General features: G+C 40.7%; 1 protein-coding gene across 8 annotated transcripts in view; it reads right to left on the bottom strand.

Annotated features, from left to right (window-relative positions):
- Enpp2 (ectonucleotide pyrophosphatase/phosphodiesterase 2) overlaps positions 1-19904 on the bottom strand; it is a 108267-nt gene that overhangs the window by 36196 nt on the left and 52167 nt on the right. For 6 of the 8 annotated variants that reach the window (XM_075961011.1, XM_075961012.1, XM_075961016.1 and 3 more), the window contains exons 8-11: positions 19583-19702; positions 12017-12072; positions 6888-6953; positions 6021-6093 (exon numbers count right to left, since the gene is read on the bottom strand). In XM_075961011.1, coding sequence (XP_075817126.1) covers positions 6021-6093; positions 6888-6953; positions 12017-12072; positions 19583-19702 — 315 coding nt within the window. Of the gene's footprint in view, positions 1-1473; positions 1630-6020; positions 6094-6887; positions 6954-12016; positions 12073-19582; positions 19703-19904 lie in introns of all 8 variants that reach the window. The other 2 variants (XM_075961013.1, XM_075961015.1) reach the window with 1 other exon arrangement.

The raw sequence follows: 19904 nt of genomic DNA, 5'->3' as shown, positions 1-19904 counted from the left end.
AGGGCATCATTAATAAAATAGGATTCATCCCTTGTTCCAAAGACCCTAAATGCCGACCTTAGAGAGCAACCAACTGCCTGCAAATGAAGCTGTCCTAAGGGCAGGTTACTGCTTCTCAACCTCCTCTTTACAAATAGATGAAATAAGAATCAACAAGAATCCTAACAAACAAAAACAAACCACAGAATGTGTTCTGTTTAGACTAATGAAATACAAACTCCAGATCCTTCTCCGAGGAACCTTTCCAAAGCCCAAGAAACTTAATCCACCATCTCCCACTGTATCTTCAACAGGAGTACTGAGCACCCACGCTTACGTCGGATCGCCTCCCAAGACTCATCTGACGACGAAACGGAAAGATTTTTATGAAACCTCATAGTTTTCTATGAGTTGTAAAAGGTGACTTTTACAACTTAGATAACAAACACACACATACATCCAAGATAACCAAGATGAAAACAAGAGACCTGAGCATCAATTCCAATCAAATACATTATGGCCTCTGCCATTTGAATCTTCTCAGGTGATTTGAGACCTTTCCTTGTATTGTTTCATTCATGAAACAAGATGGCAGCCTTTTCTCTTCATGACAGGTGTCAGCATTCCGAATCACAACTGAGAGCTGCAGAATGAGATGTGCCACAAAACCTGAAGGGACTAACAGATGTGAGTCTAAGCTGTATTTGTCTGAGAAACACACACTGTCCTCCAAGATCCGTGTCTAGACATGGAAACACGAAATGCATAACACATGTCTCTCCTTGGCTCGGAGCTAGTTTCCCTTATTCCATGGGACAAGTCAGGTAAAATCCAGAACCTACTTCTTAGCAATCAGGTTCATAAAGAAGAATATGCCTCAGAGGAATTTGAAGGTTTTAGGGAAACCTTCAAATGAATAAGCAGAAGGTTCTTTTGAATGTAACTGTTAAAAGTAAATCTCCTTACTGTCACTCTGAAAAAAACATGACGCCCTGTCTGCCCATCATTTTCTCTTTCCTGCTGTCTCAACTATTCTCCTGGCCACAAAGACCTCTGCTGGTCTCAGAAAGTAGACACCACTCATGTAAGTCAGCATTCTGTCGACTTCTAATCTACATTCTTGTAGAAAAAGAAAACCACACCCCACTACCTTCTGAGAATCTTCTCAAGAGGCAGCACCACAAGCCACAGTGGGTTTTTTTTTTTCAAGCAGAAACAACAGCCCTCCAAGCTGTTCCTCCAGCTTAAATGGCAACATCCATGTGGAGTCAACTAACTTTAAAGAGGATAAAAGACTCCTTTATTTTTTTCCTATTGTAAGGAGAGTTCAGGATGTCTTCACATCACCGTTAACCCCTGATGGACCAGATGGCCCGGGACTCAAAGCCAAGGACGGCAGCAGTTTTCCGAAACCTTACCCAGACTGTTTTCAAACCAAGGGTACCAAAGGCAGACCTGCCCGCCACAGAGGTTTGGAACAGCAGATCAACTTACTTTGTCCTGACGAGCTTCAGCTGCATAATGATCCGTCCTATGCAATTTCCTTCTTCTTTTCTTTGGAGGAGAAACTGGTCTTTCCTGTCTCCTCTTAGGGGCAACTTTCCTCTTAGGTCTCTTAGCCGGAGTAAGAGGTGAGCCATAACTACACTCCTGTGCTGGCGGATAGAGATGTCTGCACTCAGAAGTCGTCTGTCCCCCTGGGCCAGGTGGTAAAGCTCACACTTTCCCATCTGGGGTCAGCAGAGTCTGAGATAGAAACGCTAAGTTCTCCTTACGGGAGAACGCATTGGGATGGGATGGGATTCAGGGCCCTCTATAGAGAGAAGCCTCTGACCTGGGTCTCAGTGTGGTCCCAGCTTCATTGCTGACCACAGGATATGATTTCAGAGGATCTAGTCATGTAGGTGCTTTGGGCTGAAAAGCCCGTGTTTGGATACATCTGCAAGTGACATTAGGCAAGCCGGATGACTCCTGGGCTGTAAACAGACTGTCCCTTGGTTACAGAAAGCTCTCTGTACATAAAATACTAGCTTGTAACCAGAGTCAAAGCCACTTGGTAACCTCAAGATGACAATGAGGTTCGTGTAGGTGGTTCCAATTCAGTGACTGATGGACGTCTATCTGGTCACACTACCAAATATATCAGAGGGCCCTCAGCTTGCATGTTCAACCCAGGACAAAATGAAACAGAAATAATAAACAGTCCTCATGGGTCCTGAATGAACTTGTACACATCAGGACTTTCAGCAGGAAAGAGGAGCACAGGACTGCGTGTTTAGAAATCCTCTTTGAAAATTCAAACTAGGAAAAGTGACTGAGATTTCTTCATCACGGTAGAGAGATGAAGAAAGGCTCCACTCAGAGTCTTGCTACGGGAAGCTGGCTCCCTGTCTGAGGCAACAGTAATTCCCTATTGTCTGGAAATCCAGAGAGCGGTAACATCTAACCACCAACTGAAGGAAGAGGCCCCGGTGCTGGAGAAAACCAGCCCCTGATTTGCTGATGGTGCAAGGTGAATCAAAGCAGCAGGCCCTGACGTCTACCTAGCTACCTTATCTCTTGGCAGGACTGTTCCAAGAGCCATTGGGGATGCAGGCAGGGGCAGAAAGATGAACAGCGTTAGTGTCACCAAGGGGAACAACTGCCATGCGGTTGCTCCATTCCCAGGGCAAGCGAGCGGCTGCAAGAGTACCTCTCTTCTGTCTTACCCTCTCTCTCCGGCAGAGCAGTCGAAAGTCACAGCTCCGTAGACTTTGGTTTGCTTTGCTTTGCTTTTAATGCTTCTAGTTTAGGCAAATCTCCATGAGAAGAGCAGGAAAAGGAAGAGGTTTTTTTTTCCATGTCATGGTCACTGAGGACATTCCGCCAGCGCTCAAATCTACCCATCAAACTCTAGGCCATTTGCAAAAGACTCCAACATTCCAAAGATGCCCAGAGAGAACCCTTCCAATTGCAGCAGGTTAGAGGAGCAGAAGGAACGGAGTTTAAGCCAACTGAGTTTTCATCCAGTCATTACAAAGGCATGTTTCTCTTTCTTCAAATGTTAGAGGTAGACGAAAGCTAAGTTTTTTTCACTGACCAGCCATACTTCAGCCTGAATTTAGAAGTTTTAGCCTGAGGTTATTCAAAGGATGGGAGAGGAGGGGTGCAATCATCCCTGCTTTTCAGAAGGATTCTTTCCCATCTGAAGGTAGGGACTAGCCAGCCAAAGCTCTGCCTCTAGGCCCAGAAGAGCAGCCGAACAAGAGGTCACAGAGGAAGCAGAGGTCAAAGAGAAAAAAGATTGTGCCAATAATCAAAAGCAAGCATATTTTTGAACATTCACCATTACACTAGGAAACCAGGAGCAGCACGCCATTTCTCGAAACTGTTAGCCCCGTGTTTGGTCGTCTCAGTTAACAGCTTTTGAGACTCACCCCGAAAAACAAGTGCAAGTGTTTTCTTATTATTTATAAAATGGTATGCATTTTTTAAAAAAATAACCTTTCCCCTAGTGTATAGTGCTCTCATGCATACTTAAGATCTATGAGGACACATGATTGTGTATATGTACATATATATACATTTAAATGTACATTTATATGTTTATGATAAACATGTATATAAGCCATTCACACTTATGACTCAAGAAAGGTTTGACTGGCTTGCTTTGGTTTTATTTTAAAAGCACAAAACCATTTTGTCTTGATTTCAGTAGAAGTAACTAGAACCATATGAAAAATAGTAGAGCTGGGTGTGGGGGTGGCTCACACCTTTAAGCCCAGCACTTGGAAGATAGAGGCAGGCAGATCTCTGTGAGTTCGAGGTCACCCTGGTCTACAAAGTGAGTTTCGGGACAGGCAGGGCTGTTACACAGAGAACCCCTGTCTCAAAACAAAACAAAAGATAGTTAAAAATCTGAAAATGTCCTTTTCTTTATGAGAAAAATGTGAGCAGGCTATCATATATTCTAAGATATGCAATTAATAATGTTTACCCAACAGATAGGGAAGAAAACGCCAGTTGCAAGCAGTATTAATACTGAAAAGAACACAATGAGAATACCTACAACTCTTAGTACAAAAATACTATGGGGAGAAAAGGCTTGTATGTTTATAAGCAATTATGGGCATAGAAACCATCATTATACCAAATTAAAGCATTCTACATTCTGCTTCACTTAGCCATTGCTCAGCACTTCAGAACAACTGGGTTGTTTCTTACTCAAAATATACCTGCTTTCACAAGGTAGCTGTAATGAAACCACACACCTCACCAACCCAGAGATGTCCCTGGGAAAGAACACTTCCTGCTAAGCCATATGATTTAAGGTATCAAATGTGTGATAATTCATGTGTATTGTTAAGAGCCAGCTCTTGCCACATAGATGATGCTTCCTGTAATTTGAACATAGTTATTGATAGGTGGCTTCACTCATCCCCTCTTCTGTGGGAGGGAAGCTTAGGTGGTTCTGTGGGAAGAAGGTCTGGGAATCTAACACAAATCCTTCATTTGCCAAGGAACTGAAACAGCCCCAAACATCTTTAAGCACTGGTCTCAACTTTCAGAAGAGTGGCCATATCAATATCAATTTCTGTTTTTTTTTTCTTTTGAAGGATATTATCCAGACAAAGTTGACTTTTTAATAGAGCACATGGAACTAGTTAGGTGTTTAGTGGGGTGGATTTTTTTTCATTTTAATAAAATCTGGTTCCGTTAGTTCATTTTAGATTAACTTAAAAAAAAATCTTCCCAAAGATAAAACAGCCATCCTTATTTTTTGTGTCTCATGTGTGCAGATCTTTATCTTGTTTTATCATTTGTGTTTCATAATAACGCAATAATGCTGGAACATCAAAGGGATAAAAGAGCCCAGGATTTAAAAGACTTCCGTGATTCAAAACCAACTATGAATGGGTTCACATAGTTACTAGTTTCTAGTGCTTAAAAAAAAAAAAAAAAAAAAAAGACCAAACACTGAATTGACGTTAAAGCATTCAAAAATCCTTATGGCTTCTTCATATTCCCTGCCTTTGTTTAGACATAGAGCAATTTGTTTAAAGCTGCTTAAATCAAGACACGTTTGTCGCATCTCTGACACATCCGTGTGCTGAACATGGTGAATTTGTTAGAGCCGCTGTGTCATCACGAGCTTCCAGGTACACAGCACCCACCAACAAAGGCTTTTTAAAATAATTTCCTCAGCTCAAATCAAGCTTCCCGTTGTTGTGGTAACCTCTGTGACCCATGAGGAAGAAAATAGAAAAAATCTAAAATATTTTAAGATTCTGACTTGTAGACTTTGATCATGTTTCAAGTGATCTATCCTGAAATGTTAGGAAGAATTCCATTGCAGATGAATGAAAAACAGTAATAGACAACCATTTCCTGCACGTGACGTCACAGTGATCTGTACCTTACAAACAGATCGTCTTCTACTGGGATGGCAAGTGTGACCAAGGTGCCACCAGCTCCACTAGTCACAGGCCTCCAATGGAGCATCTCTCTCATTTAAGAACTCAGTTTACCTTCGGGAGTGCATATGGTTCCACACTACGAACACATATGTCCAAATACTCCACAAAATGTTTCTCTGCTATGCCGCATGTTAGGTTAATCACACATGCTCAGGCTAAAATAACTTCCCCTCAAAGAACTGTGTAAGCATTTTAAAGCTGTTAAACTCCAGTTGTGATGTCTTGCATCCCAGAGGTTTCATAGATCCCTCTGTCCTATCCCACGGGTGGCCAAATCCTTCACGTGGTTCCACTAATACCTTCACGGCTGAAAGTCCCCCCCCGTTCCCCATAATACCACGTTTAGGATATGTTTTTATACCAAGCAATCTGAAAGGAAGTTCCTGTAAGAGAAACAAGTATATTTAAGTTTTCGTTGTTTTGATTTGTTTTGTTTTTAAGTTTCTGGTCCTGAAATGATTTGATATTATTTATGTCTTGTAGGTTTGAAAACTCCCAGACTTTGCACAAATCCTGAAGTAAGGTTTTGGAATTTCGGTGGCCTAGGAAGATGGGTTCTCCTCAGTCAGATGATAAACTACTAACCTCAGGGCCAAAAGGGCCATATTTGTGTCCAGAGAAATCGGGCTGCTCAGAATAGAAGGCATAAACTGAAGGCCTGTGGGAAAATCAGAACCAGAGTCAAAGCCAGGCTACATAGAGCAACCTACAGCACACACATTAAAAATAAATAAACAAACAAACAAACAAACCTTCAAGGGCACAGGAAGGCAGTGGGACGGAAATAAAGGAGGCAAAACATGAGAACTCATGATAACACATATGCAAATGCCATGATGAAGCCCATCACTCTGATTGCTGGTCTAAAAAATTAATTTAAAAGCAAAATCTTTCAAGTTTGGCTAGCCTCCCGCCCACTATTAATATCACCATGGAAAATCCTACCTTCATTACTTCCTCACCCACGACCCTCCCCCTCCCCCACACACACTGCTCCCCACTGGGGGAACTGCAGGTTCCACTTCAAAGGATTAAAAGGCACAATGAAAAAAAAAAAAAGATTGAGCATCACTGGGGGACTCTGATCCTTCGATAGCAGAATACGGTGATCATTGCCACAGGCCACACAATCTGCAGACTGAGAGAACTGACTGTGTTCAGGGGATACTCAGTCTTCATGCCTTTCAATCCTAGAGCTGCTGCTGCTGCTGGATTCCTTTATCAAAGCCTCAGGTCCACTGAAGCCACCAAGATTAACAGCTGGAGTCAGCCATTTATTGAAAATGGCCCCCAGAAACTCAAAACTTCTTAAAACATAAAGCTTAATAACCACAAGACTTTTATTAACATCAGTCCCTGGCTGTGCTTCTACATCACGGCCCATTCTAGTGTTGAGCCCAAGATGGAAATTTAACCAAAGAAAGAAAAGGACAGACGAGAACAGAAAGATACCTCTCATTGTCTGGCAGTGAAAGCCATTGCAGGATGGTTAAGATTCTCCGCTCATGAGGGATGGTCCTGTAAGGGCGTAAAAATAAAGCAAATCCTTAGGTTGCAGTTCCACAAACCCAAGCCCCAAAAGTGGTTGCTCTTAAAGCCCAGGCCAGTGCCCTCTCTCTTCCCCGCCATCTGTTTCCACTTCATTGCAACGAAGGGCCCTCTTTGGAATTAGTGTTTAAACTCTCATTTCCACCCCTAACCTCGTTTATTGCTCAACCCCTTCTATGAATGACTGGACTGGAAACTCTGATTCATGACCAAAGCGAAGGACCTATCTTGCTGATCAGAACTGTACTACAAGCTAAAAGGACCAGGGCTTTAAAACCAGTGTTGTTCGATGGGTCAAGCCCTTTGCTGTGGCAGAAGGCTTCCAGCATCCACCTCTTGCTGGCAATCTGACTTCTGCGGGCCTCAAAGCCTCCAGACTTGTCTGAGCCTCTGTTTGCCCATCAGAATGACAGTGATCACAACAAAGAATATTGAACACCAGTTGTAGAGTGGAGTGAAATAAAGCAAGGACAGAGCACACAAAGTACCTAACATATAGCAAATGTTTAAAAAAATTTACAAAACTAAAAATAAATCTTATTTTATCAATGATCACAGTTAGAAATCCATCCACCTCCAAATAGCTATAACTTTGAAAGCATTATCTAACCCCAAACTTCAAGTTCCTCCTCTATAAAATAATGGGTTAGTGAAGGGACTCTTGACATTTTCTTCTAGCTTCTAGCTTTGCTGTCAAGAGCAGGCACATATAATTACGAGACTGACAAAAGGGGTATAATCTTCATCCACAAAGGCTTTTGTGTCTAAGTTACCATTCCTCTGTTGAACATAATTACCCTAGGCCTGGCAATAGCATAAGGGGCTCTTGGATAACACAGGGGGCATCCTGGGCTGAGTGCCATTACAAGGTTCGCAAGCTAAGCAATATTTTGACTTGAGAAAGAATCACTTGTTGTTGTTGCATTTTTTTTTCCCAACAAAGAATACAAAATGTTCTTCTGCTTTAAGATCAGGCCATGGAGGCAAATTCAAGATGAATCCAAAGTAACACTAGTTTCATCGTAGGTGAGGAAAATTATTGGGTGGACCATTTAGACCTCTACTCTGGGCAACATCAGCGAGAGGGCTGGGAGAAAGATAAGTTCCCACAAACATGGTCAATGACTATGCCTGCCACCACTGCATATCCCAATAGCTCCACTTGGCTCTCCTCTCAGGATCTGACACCACCTCTCTATCGAGTGATGTTCTCCAGGACTAGAAAACCATGCTTACTGTAAAATAAGCCCTGCCCTAAACATATCCCAATGACATTGAATAAGTGTGTCATATCCCCATGACATTGAATAAGTGTGGCCTAGCTTATTATGTTCTACAAGTGAAATAGAAATAGACTAAGCAAAGTCAGGTTAATCACTTAAGAAATTTAATCCTTTAACCTTAGGAATCTATTGTATCCAAACAAAATAATTTTAATGGCAGGTTTTGAATTCTTTCCTAACTTATATACAAAAAGAACCAATGCCTCGGGCCGTTCGTGTTACCTGAAAGCTGCTTGCTTTTGTGTGTGTGGTGTCACAGCACACATATGGACTCTGATGAACCCCTCCTGATGTCAATGGAGAAATGCAAGGAGAGAGAAGACGTGTGAAGCTAAGAATGCCTGCCCTTGAACATCCTTGCTGCATGAGGCTCATGACCAGCTCTAGAGAATCAAAGACACCAGCCTGGAGGGCAGAATGCCTGGGTTTGAATCCTAATTCCCATAAGCACTGGTGATGAGATTTTGGCAAGGTACCTGTCTTTTGATGCCTCTGCAAAATGCTGGTAGCGGTACCTGTTTATAAGGTTATTGGAAGGTTTCCAAGAGATAATATATGGAAAGCAGTTTAAAACAGTTCCTGGCTCATAGAAAGAGTTTAGGAAAATGCTAATTTTATAAGATCAAGCCAATCAATGTTCTAGTATGGAGGGGAAAGAGTCTCCACTCTTAATGTGAAAATTGACAGATTCTGAGGGAGCTAGCCAATTCTCTTTGAGGTTGTGGCCTCTGGTAGGTCAGCCAGGCTGGAAAGCTCCACATCTATGAGGACAAGGGCAGCATAACAGCATCAAGGGGACTTGGTAGGTAGGTTTTTAAAAAAAGACATTAAGAAGCCGGGCGTTGGTGGCACACGCCTTTAATCCCAGCACTCCGGAGGCAGAGGCAGGCGGATCTCTGTGAGTTCGAGGCCAGCCTGGTCTACAAGAGCTAGTTCCAGGACAGGAACCAAAAGCTACGGAAAAACCCTGTCTCGAAAAATCCAAAAAAAAAAAAAATGAAACAAAAAAAGACATTAAGTTGGGCAGGTGGGGGAAGAGAGGGGTGGATCTGGGAGAAGATGGAGAGTGGGGAGTTAATGCCATCCAATATATGAAATTATGAAGGAGTTAAAAGTTAATAAAATGTTATATTAAAAAAGAAAAATTCTAGTTTACATAATCATGTACTGGACTTCTAGGTCTATAGAGAGGGTACGTCCATTCATGAAATGTATATTAAAGGTACATGTGATTAAGGCCTGTATATGAAAGCGAAGATACAAGATTCTCCCATCTAAAGAATGACGGTAGAGGAGTCATCTCCCTCTGCTTGGGATGGAAAAACAGAGGATCATTTTATCATTCCTTGAGTAACCATTCCCCCTGCCCTCGCCCTGTGTTGTGTGTGCTACAGCAAAGACTTGGGAGGTCCCAGTGTCTGTCTTTAGTGTGTCCTTCAGCACAGCGTTTAACAATTCTAAGTCCTAATGTTGTAAACAAGGAATTGGGCAAGGTGGTCTCTAAAGTAGTCTATGTGTTTTGGAAATAACCTCACAGATTAAAAAAAAAATGGTCCTTTAGTCCTTAGCTATTAGTGTTTCAAATACAGGGCAAAGAATTGCGAATAAAAGCAGCAAGTATCTGAGCAGCAAGGAAAATAGGGCATGTGTCATTGACTTCAGTAGCACTGATTGAAAAAGAATTAATCTGGAGACTAAGTACATAAGACAGAGTCACAAAAAAGAAAACTGAAAACCAGAAAATTAAAGACTAAATGAGGTAGTTAGTGATAAGAGGCTGCATTGTTTAGTCAGTGTTTAAAGAAATGAGAATTTTTATTTAAAAAAAATATGCTAGTTATTGACTATTCTCTCTGTACCAATAAAGCTCTCTAAAACAGATAACTTGATCTGTCTTCACAGTGCTCTTTGATAATTCCTACTTAAAGATGAGAACATTGATTTGCTGAGATGCTCAGTCATATGCCCAAGGTCAGTAGCCTCATAAGTAGCCAACCTAAATTGTATTCAGTCTAAACACTAGTATACAATGGGAATTACTGCCTCTGAGAATGAATTGAAACAAAGAAATGAAATACAGTATCAGCTGGGGATGATTTTGAAATGAAATACTATCATCTAAGACACAGGAATAAAATTCTAGACTGCAATGAAGAACCATGCTTAAAGGGTGACCTTTAAAGTCTAAACCTATGGTTTGAATCTGGTTTTATTTAAATTTAAAATTTTTCAAAATGGACTCTATGCAGATACCCTTGATATATATTCCCTGTAAAAATGAGAAGCCCGATCACATTTTACAAAGCCATAAAAAGCTTCAAAGGGGTGAGGACTGGGAGTAAATGAGCCCACTCACTTCCAGGACACAGAGATAAAAGAATAGTTCAAGAAGCCAAGGCATCTAGGGAGTACACAAAAGCCACCTTATTATAAGTGGTTTCAAAATGGGTGGAGAAAACCGTCATTCAAAGCCACAACACTGGGCCTTTTCAAGGAAGCTTTGCAACAATCCCAGGGGGGTAAGAGTGCGGACTAAGTATTAATTATGTTGGTCGGTCCTCTCCACTCTGCTAGGCGAAGGAGTCGCACAGCAGAATTCCCACATACATCGGTGAGAGCCAAGGGTTAAAACCTGAGCCGTGGAAGACTAACTAGGTAAATGACAAGTCACTTACATTAAGCTGCATCAATTTTATCATGGCTGTACTTATCCCTGGACTCAGAGACCTCTTTAAAAGAGAAGAGATAAAAACGCCTCTCTAAATTGACACCGTCTTAGCTTCAGGTCACCCAAAACAATTTTAACTGAACCCTCTGAATCTGAATCTGAATCTGACCTCTGTCCCTGAATTTGGAGTCTACAGAAAGCATCGCTCTGGATCCATCTTAACAGTGATTGATCTCCCTCAGCACACCGCTGCTAGCAGAACAGTCCAGAGTTTTCGTAAAAGCGTAAAAAAGCAGCTATGGAAACAGCCTCAGGTGGTTAGAAAAAAACAAAACAGTGGAAAGAACACACCAGGAATAAAATCCCCATAAAGGTCGAACCAGACCCCTTTTATCATTCAAGGAGCCTTGAAAATAATCAACGTGCTGATAGCTTTATCAGGTAAATTTCATTTGAAAGCCTGAAAACATCAATTATTAATTCCCAGTTACTTCAGCAGCAATAAGCTGTTCCATTTTCTAAATGAGGAAATTTGAAATTTTTGGTGGGAAACAGGGTAAAAATGGAGGCTTCCCCTACCCAGGTCTACTGTGGAGAACTTCCAGACTCTAGACCATTCCATCAGCTTCCCAACTTCCTGAGCCTACACAATGTGTTTAAAGTTAAAAAGCAAAATAAATATAAACAAAATAAACACAGTAGTTTCCAGTATATTTATAGAGTGATGGCAGAAACTACAGCAATAGTCTAAGAGAAATATACACTCCTGGGTGAAAAGCTGCCAAAGTAAAGATTAACAAGATAAAAGATCTAAAGAGTAGGTCTAAGAGAAAATCATCCTTAACTAAAGGGTGGGACAAGAAAGAAGAGAGAGGAGGAAGAGAGAGTGAAAAGGGGAAGAAAAAAGACAGAGAAAGAACCTTTGAGGAAAAAAATACCTGAAAAGTTATTTTTGAATTAATAAACTCTCATTAACTTGATATGCTTACATTTAGCTGAAATGAAGTTGATCAAATTTGATGTTTCATAAATCGAACCATAACTGTAATTTTATAAACATTGACAAAATAAAGGTAACTTACACAGACCAAAAGAATGTTCCAGCTCTCACCCCTTGCTTGGTGGCTGTAATCCATAGCTAATGAGGAAAATATAAGAGGCTTATAATACATTCTGAGTTCTGGTTAGAGAAGAAAAAAGACTAAAACACATTAGACCTGATACACCATACTCTATTCGTGCCCACCATAAACTTCACAAGATTTCCAACCGTTTGTGTCTCCACATCTGGAAGTTAGACTCATTGTTTCCGTAAGTGTTATTCAATACATATTCTGCAAAAGTTCTCAAAGGCTTCGCTTGAGATGCCACTGACTTTTCAAACTGCTATTTCATCGCCAAGTCTCTCTTTTCTATACCTGTCTTTTCTGATAACTGTTTTAAGCATTACTTGTGTGGCGGAATTCTGCTCATTAAAGGATGCAGGGATAGACCATATGTTCCTTTTACTGCTGATGGCCTTGTGGAGTGGAGTCCCAATTTGGTACCCAGATGTCAAAATCTTTAAATCTAGCTTGTCACATTTGACTAGATGAATAATGGGGGAGGGGGTTGCGGAGGAACTAAAAAGACTACGTTTTAATATCTTTTTTTAAACATTGTTCATCTACTTTGTTTTTTCTTTTGTTTTGGAAAATGGATCTCTAGGGGAAAGTTTATAGAATAAGTGGGGTGAATGAAGTATTCCATGAAGAATATTCTTAAGCATTCTCTGTAAACCAGCCACTGATGCAATCCCGATACTAAGGAGTCTGAGGCAAGCGGACAAGCCTAGGAAAAACGATGAGATTTGCTTGTTTGTCTGTCTGTCTGTTTTAATTCTAGCTCGTGCTGATAAGAAGTAAAGGATGAAGGAGTTCAGAGCCCAGGTTTGCAACTTTGCAGCCTCTGCTTCTGTCACTTAACAGCGTGGTCCTCAAGAAAGTCGCTTCGACATTTTGGGCTTTGGTTTCCTTCACAGCGCAGATGGACTTTCCTAGCAGATGGGATGATGCTACATTTTAATGAGTTAATTCACTTAAAATCCATAAACCAGTGTTTTAGCATTGGATAAACAGTCTGCTTCAGTCTTTCATTATTACACAATCGCGAAAATCAATGGAATCCATTTACCCCAGGAGCATTAAAAACAGCTTACGGTGGCAAGTGTCCCACTAGAAGGCTATGGGAAGAAATCACAAAGGAAGAGAAGGGCAGTAGATGACAGGGGACTGTGGTCTGAGACCAAGGCAAACGGGATCCTTCTCCTGTTTCATTGCATCCAGACTTTGGGAGTATTTTATGGGTATGACTCTGATTGAAATCTGTGTTCCAGTGACACAGGCTCGCTGCATTCATATCCAAACGACCTCCTGCAAAAGCTACTGTTTTGCTAGCTCTAAGGAAACTGTACCAGGCCTTATTTTATATATAAGGCCAACCTGGGGCTTGCTAAAGGAAAAATATCATAACGTGAACTTCTCAAATGATGGCCTACATTGTTCAAAATTCTAGCATAGAACTCATGCTGATGCTGGCATTATCCGGACAATGGGAAGTCCTAGGGATAGCATTTAGCTCGTGTACAAGATCACCAGCAGAAAAATTCGCACTGATAGAAGGCTGCAAACACAGTGTGAAGATGACAAGTAACCATGACAACAACTCTGATGGCCCACAGGAAGATCAAGAAGGAAGATGCAGGAGGGTTGACTGGAATCTGGGTGTGGACTACTCAAGGGATCTGCTCAGGTACCTGGCCTGGCGCAGCTCCATCCTGTTAAATATGACCAAGATAGGTCACCAGAGAGCTGTTTTCACATGCTACACTTCCGGGATGCTCCAAGTCTCTACCCCAGCCCATGTTCCTCCTGAGTCAACTGGCAAACTGGTTAACGTATGATATTAAAGGGTCGAAAATAAGTCTCATGCTGATGACAAAAATCAGCATCTAATTTTTGTTTGTTTGTTGATTTGGTGTTTCAAGCAGAGTTTCTTTAAATAACAGTCCTGGCTGTCCTGGAACTCTCTTGTAGATCAGGCTGGCCTTGAACTCACAGAGATCGGCCTGCCTCTGCCTCCTGAGTGCTGGAATTAAAGGCATGCACCACCACTGCCTGGCATCAGCCTCTAATCATTTATAGACCAGGCTGGTCTCAGATTCATTACAGAACTGAAGAGCTTGGTCCTCCTGACTCCTATCTCTCCAGCACAAGCACATTGTGCTGCCGTCAGAATCAGCTTTCTGAGTATTTTCCATACATTTTCTATTGGACAATTTGAAGTTTAAGAAGTGTGTTTCTAGCCCTGCATGGAAGCATTCGTATGTAATCCAAGCAGTAGGGAGACTGAGACTGGAGGATTACAAATTTGAGGCCAAATATAAAAACAAAAATGTGCCCTTCTTCTGAAAAAAAAAAGAAGCGAGAACATGATCTCCCCTTCATAGTAGCCACTGCACTGACTATATTTATAAAAGAAAATGAGGGGGGGGCTGGAGAGATGGCTCAGAGGTTAAGAGCATTGCCTGCTCTTCCAAACGTTCTGAGTTCAATCCCCAGCAACCACATGGTGGCTCATAACATCTGTAATAGGGTCTTGTGCCCTCTTCTGGCCTGTGGGCATACACACAGACAGAATATTGTATACATAATAAATAAATAAATAAATATTTTTTTAAAAAAAGAAAATGAGGGACTGGAGAGATGGCTCAGAGGTTAAGAGCACCAACTCCTCTTCCAGAGGATCCAGGTTCAATTAGCAGCATGCATACAGCAGCTCACAACTGGCTGTAACTCCAGCTCCAGGGTGACATCTTCACACCAATGCATATAAAGTTAAATAAACTATTTTTAAAAAAGAAAAAGAAAATGAGGGGCCTCATCAAAAGAGAACAAAAAATGAATCACAGAGAATATATGAAATCAAATGTATACTTACTCATTATGAAATACTTATCAAATATAGTGGAAAAAAACAAAAACAAAAGACATAAAAAGAGGAGGAGATTAGTTGGAAAATAAAAAAATTAATGAGTAGTGGAGGACAAGAGAGCAGTGGAGGAGAATCTGACCAACATACCTTCGATATGTGCATGAAATTGTCAAGAAAAATCTACCACATATTCGTGTATGGAATTGTGAAAAAAAAACACAGGCTAAAATACTTTATCAAAGATGATATATAATATTGTCCATACCAAACATAATTTTTTTTCTTATTGTTTATAGTGTATATGCCTACATTTTATTGAGAAAGTCTTGCATATCTGAACAAACTTTATTGAACACATTGTGGAATAATCTTTTTGTACACTGTGAAGATGTGTCACTTTGATTGGTTTAATAAAAAGCTGAACAGCCAATAGCTAGACAGGATTTCTGGACACAGAGGATGCTGGGAAGAAGAAGGGGAGACACCAGGAGCCACTGGGAAAACAGAATGGGCACCATGGAAATGAGGTAATAAAGCCATGAGGTTAATGTAAATTATAAGAGCTAGTTAGAAACAAACCTAAGCTATCGGCCCAGCTTCCATGATTAATAATAAGTCTCCGTGTCATTATTAGGGAGCAGACGGTTCCAACAAAAAAAGTGCAACCACAGAACACATTTCACATGATAACACATTCCAAAAATTTTTTAGATATTATAAATTAAATGGTTAAAAAACATTTAATAAGCTCATAGTATGGTCAAAGTTTAGCAAATTCTGGGAGACTGAAGCATGAAAGGATTTCTTAAGTTGAATCCTAAACTGCCAGGACAGCTTCTGTAGAGGCCATATGTATATCTTATATTTCAGGGGTCAGAAGTGTGGGAATTATCAAAATTGGGGGTACCAAAATGCTGACCCAAAGAAGAAAATCAAAAACAACCCCTCTAGTACCACATTTTTTAAGTAGACAGAAAAGTTCCCAGCTCCGTGTTAATTCATAATTTTTTTCTGAACTTGAATGCAAACATACAATTCCTTAGATGCTGTTAAAAGAAATTTAAGCAAATAAACTGAGGAACTATTGACTGAGTGTGGACCTCCTACCCTTAAATCCTCAGAATGCTCTGTTGCAAAAGCCCAATTCTTGTATTGGTGCCCTAGATATAGCATTTTGAAAACCAGGCAAATGGAAATATGGCTGTATCTTCTTGCTGTGTTTCCAGGAATGCTAAGAATCAAGAAAGCTTCCCCACTGGAACCAGGGAGTTAAATGTGAAACCCAACGCTTTCTGTAATAAAATAAAGTATATAGGTATGCTGCTGATATGAATTGTAATGTAAATATCTGATATGCAAGATATCTGATCTGCGATTTTCACAAAGAGAATGCAGCCCACAGGCTGAGAAACTCTGCCTCAGGAGCTCAGACAGAGAGCAGCTAGGGGTGCGCTCAGCAGGAGATCATGCACACAGCTCTTGGTTCAATATTCAGCAGCAAGAACCAAAATGAACACAATTGGAGTGCGGGGGATCCTGTAGGCTATGTAAGAGTGTATGGGAAGGAGGCAGAGGAAAGGACATAAGAAAAGCAGACAATGACTTGGACTTCCCATCTGGCCCATCCCTCTGGCCTAGAAATTCTTTAGTCATCTCTTTTGGAATATGCCTGCATCCCTCATTTTAGACTGTAATTCATTCACGAGGATGGGCCCTGCGTGATCAATAGGGTGGTAAACAATTCAAGGCCAGGCAGCTTGAGAAGAGCAGGAGCACATCTGTCCCCTTTAAAACACTCGCTGACTTCAGGGAACTTGAATCAGGAAGCGGGCTTGACTTGTCTCTCCAATCTGCAGATTGAGTTAGTGCCTGAGTCCCATGCACACATGCCCTAAGTCCAGATCTAAACTAAACACAGAAGTACTCCACCAACTTCTTCCTCAGAGGTTACAGGACTGTACCATATTTTCAAAGAAGTAAGCACCCTAAGGGACTCCATTAAAATACACAGGAGCATACAGAGTCATAAGCAAGTGATGGCAACTTCCAATAGCACTTTCCAAAGATTAGCAAGTCAAAAACAAACAAACATACAAACAAAAACCTTCATGATGAGAGTGATCATATCCAGTTGCTTTCTGTGATGGTTTGAAAGAAAATTGCCCCCAAAGGGAGTGACACTATCAGGAGGTATAGCCTTGTTGAAGAAAGTGTGTCACAGTGGGGTCAGGCTTTGAGGTCTCTTTTGCTCAAGCTTCCCTCGCTGTAACAGTTAACTTCCTGTTGCCTGCAGGATGTAGCATTCTGAGCTATTCTTCCAGCACCACATCTGCCTGCATGCTGCCATGTTCCCCATCATGATGATAATGGACTGAACCTCTGAAACTGTAAGCAAGCCCTCTCAATTAAATGTTTTCCTTATAAGAGTTGCCACAATCATGGTGTCTCTTTGTAGCAATAAAAAAACCCAAGCTAAGACACTCTTAAAGATAAAATTAAGTTATAGAAGTTATTTTTTGAAAACTTACTATGTAGATTCAAAATTTCGCATGAACATACCCCAAATCTTCATCCCATCTGCTAGGTTTTAAACAGGGACAAGAAGTGGTTTTTATTCATTGTTTCATCTGGTCCCTGGGCTATTTAGCCAAATGTCCTACGTAGTTTCATCATCCAGGAAAATATCAATGGAACTAAATCAAATTACCAGCCTAAGATTATTTTTTTTCACTGGGGACCTCAAAATCGACGAGTCTCTAAGAGGTTTATATACATGCTTTAGAAATACATAGAATTTATTTCATATAGTGCTTACTGCACTGGATGATGATATACTTCACCTACAGTTACTTTTAGTTTTTATATGTATGCTCTTTGGCTAGGTCAGATTTTAATACAATGAGTTTTTAAAATATAGTTATGATGGTCCTTAGCATCCTTATGGTGTCTGTCTTGATCAAGACGATAGACAGAAACACAAGTCAGTGTCACCACAAATCTTGGGGAGCATTAGGAGACTTGGTCAAATGTGTCAACTCTAAGAGCTAGTGAGGAAGCAGGCCAACAAAGCAGAACAGAGAACTTATTTCCTGGGGCAGGTCAACAGATTCTCTACTCAGTGTCTGCAGAAGGTTGTGAATTTGTGGGCTTTTTCTGCTGCTGAGTCATGCTAGCCCAGAGGAAACTTAATGTCAACGCCAAGTGTAAAGTGATCCAATTAGGTCAGATTACCATTTGTCTCCATAGATTCCTTGCGGTTCCTCAGGCAAGTTGGTTTCCATAATCAAATTAATACCGAAGAACAACCAGCAATAGGCCGGTAGAGCTGGCGTTGCCATCACTTTATTTACTCATAAAATATTCCTCTGTCATAAACTTGTGGAATCCACCCTGTCAACAAATTTCACTGGGATCACAAACTAAGTCATCATAGACTCTGGGAATTCAGCCTGAATGAGAGCAGTAAAATCAGGGTGTCTATTATAAAGAGCCTTTTCTTCGGGCATACAGGAAATCTGTCAGTGTTTAGTAAAAAAAAGAAGAAGAAATAAGAAGCCCACATTTATTCTTGCATAGTGATTTACCTATTAAGCAAGATGAATATTTTAATCACAGAAGACCTTCTCTTAGAAAAAGATACCTTATGAAAACATCTCTTGCTTGTACTCCTTATTCTGCTTGTCTGCAGCAGTGAATGCTCAGATTCAAGGCTGTCTCGGCATGGTGATTGTATGGGATGAGTGAGGACAGTGCCTTCCTCCCACTCCTACCTAGGCAGACTGCACAGTGGTCTGACAAGCCTCCTCCTTCACCAGTGCCCCAGATAGCTCGAGATGGACCCGTTTTCCATTCACTCTCTGCACATCTCTGACTGACTGTGCCCTGGTCTATGTTCCTGCGATGATTCTGAGCCTCTTGGGCCAAAGCATGTACTCAACAGCCCAGTTCTATACAGTCAACAACCATGGCTTTATGTCATTGCTTTTCTCACGTCTGACCAAAGCAGGTTACCTAACTGTACACAGTCTCAGAAAAAACACCCTGGGAAGCCGCCTGAAGCCTTTTGATTTTCTGCCAGAGTGTCTGAGGTCCGGGGCCGGATCTCCTTCCAAGTGTTCATCTCTGCCTCAGCACCAAGGTAGGACTCCACTTCTTCCATCTACCTTCTATAAACAAGTGGATTAAATAAAATAATCTATAAATTTCCTGAGAGTTTTAATCCACTCCTTTTCTCCATCAACCACTCTTATTCCTGCTTATGATGTCATCTGGGTTGAAATATTTGAAAAATCATAGTGCTTTTTCTTTTACATTGTATCTCCAAATTTGATAAATAGGTAACATTTGATTATTCCTTCATCTAGGCACTCTGACATTCAACCCACGGTATAATTCTACCACTATCATCCCAGAGAAGAAATGTATCATCTCACATTTTTGTCATCCTAACTTATGTTGGCACATGGACATTCATAGACGCATGTGTATATATGTGCATAATACATACCTACATGCATGTAAGTATACACATCCCATACAAATATACTACATAGATTCACATATACATATATAAAATGTACACATATACAAATATACACATGCAATATCAAAAGGTAAAACACCCTATTTTGGAAAACTAGTTCAATGCAAACAGACACATAGAATTCAAGACTTACAGGTTGACCTCCCCACCATCGGTGGTTAAACTTCTCTCGCCCTCGAAGATGGAAAGTAGCATCGAATACAGGATCATACATTGAATTGCCAACAATTCCATGGGATTCTGGATATAAACCCTTTGCATAAGAGTGATTTTTATTGTTAAAATAGCAATATCATAATCTATACATGTTAGTTCTAATGTCAACTTTCTTACTATAGCAAGTTTTATAATAATATTGAATTACCCAACTCAAGTAGAAGATATATAACCTTTATTTTGATTTTATTGTTAAAATAGCAATGTAATAATCTACATATATTAGTTTTATTATCAAT

Source organism: Microtus pennsylvanicus, chromosome 2 (assembly GCF_037038515.1).
Source record: "Microtus pennsylvanicus isolate mMicPen1 chromosome 2, mMicPen1.hap1, whole genome shotgun sequence".
Taxonomy (NCBI): domain Eukaryota; kingdom Metazoa; phylum Chordata; class Mammalia; order Rodentia; family Cricetidae; genus Microtus; species Microtus pennsylvanicus.
Note: the sequence above shows the minus strand (reverse complement) of the source record. Positions and strands in the feature narration are given on the sequence as shown.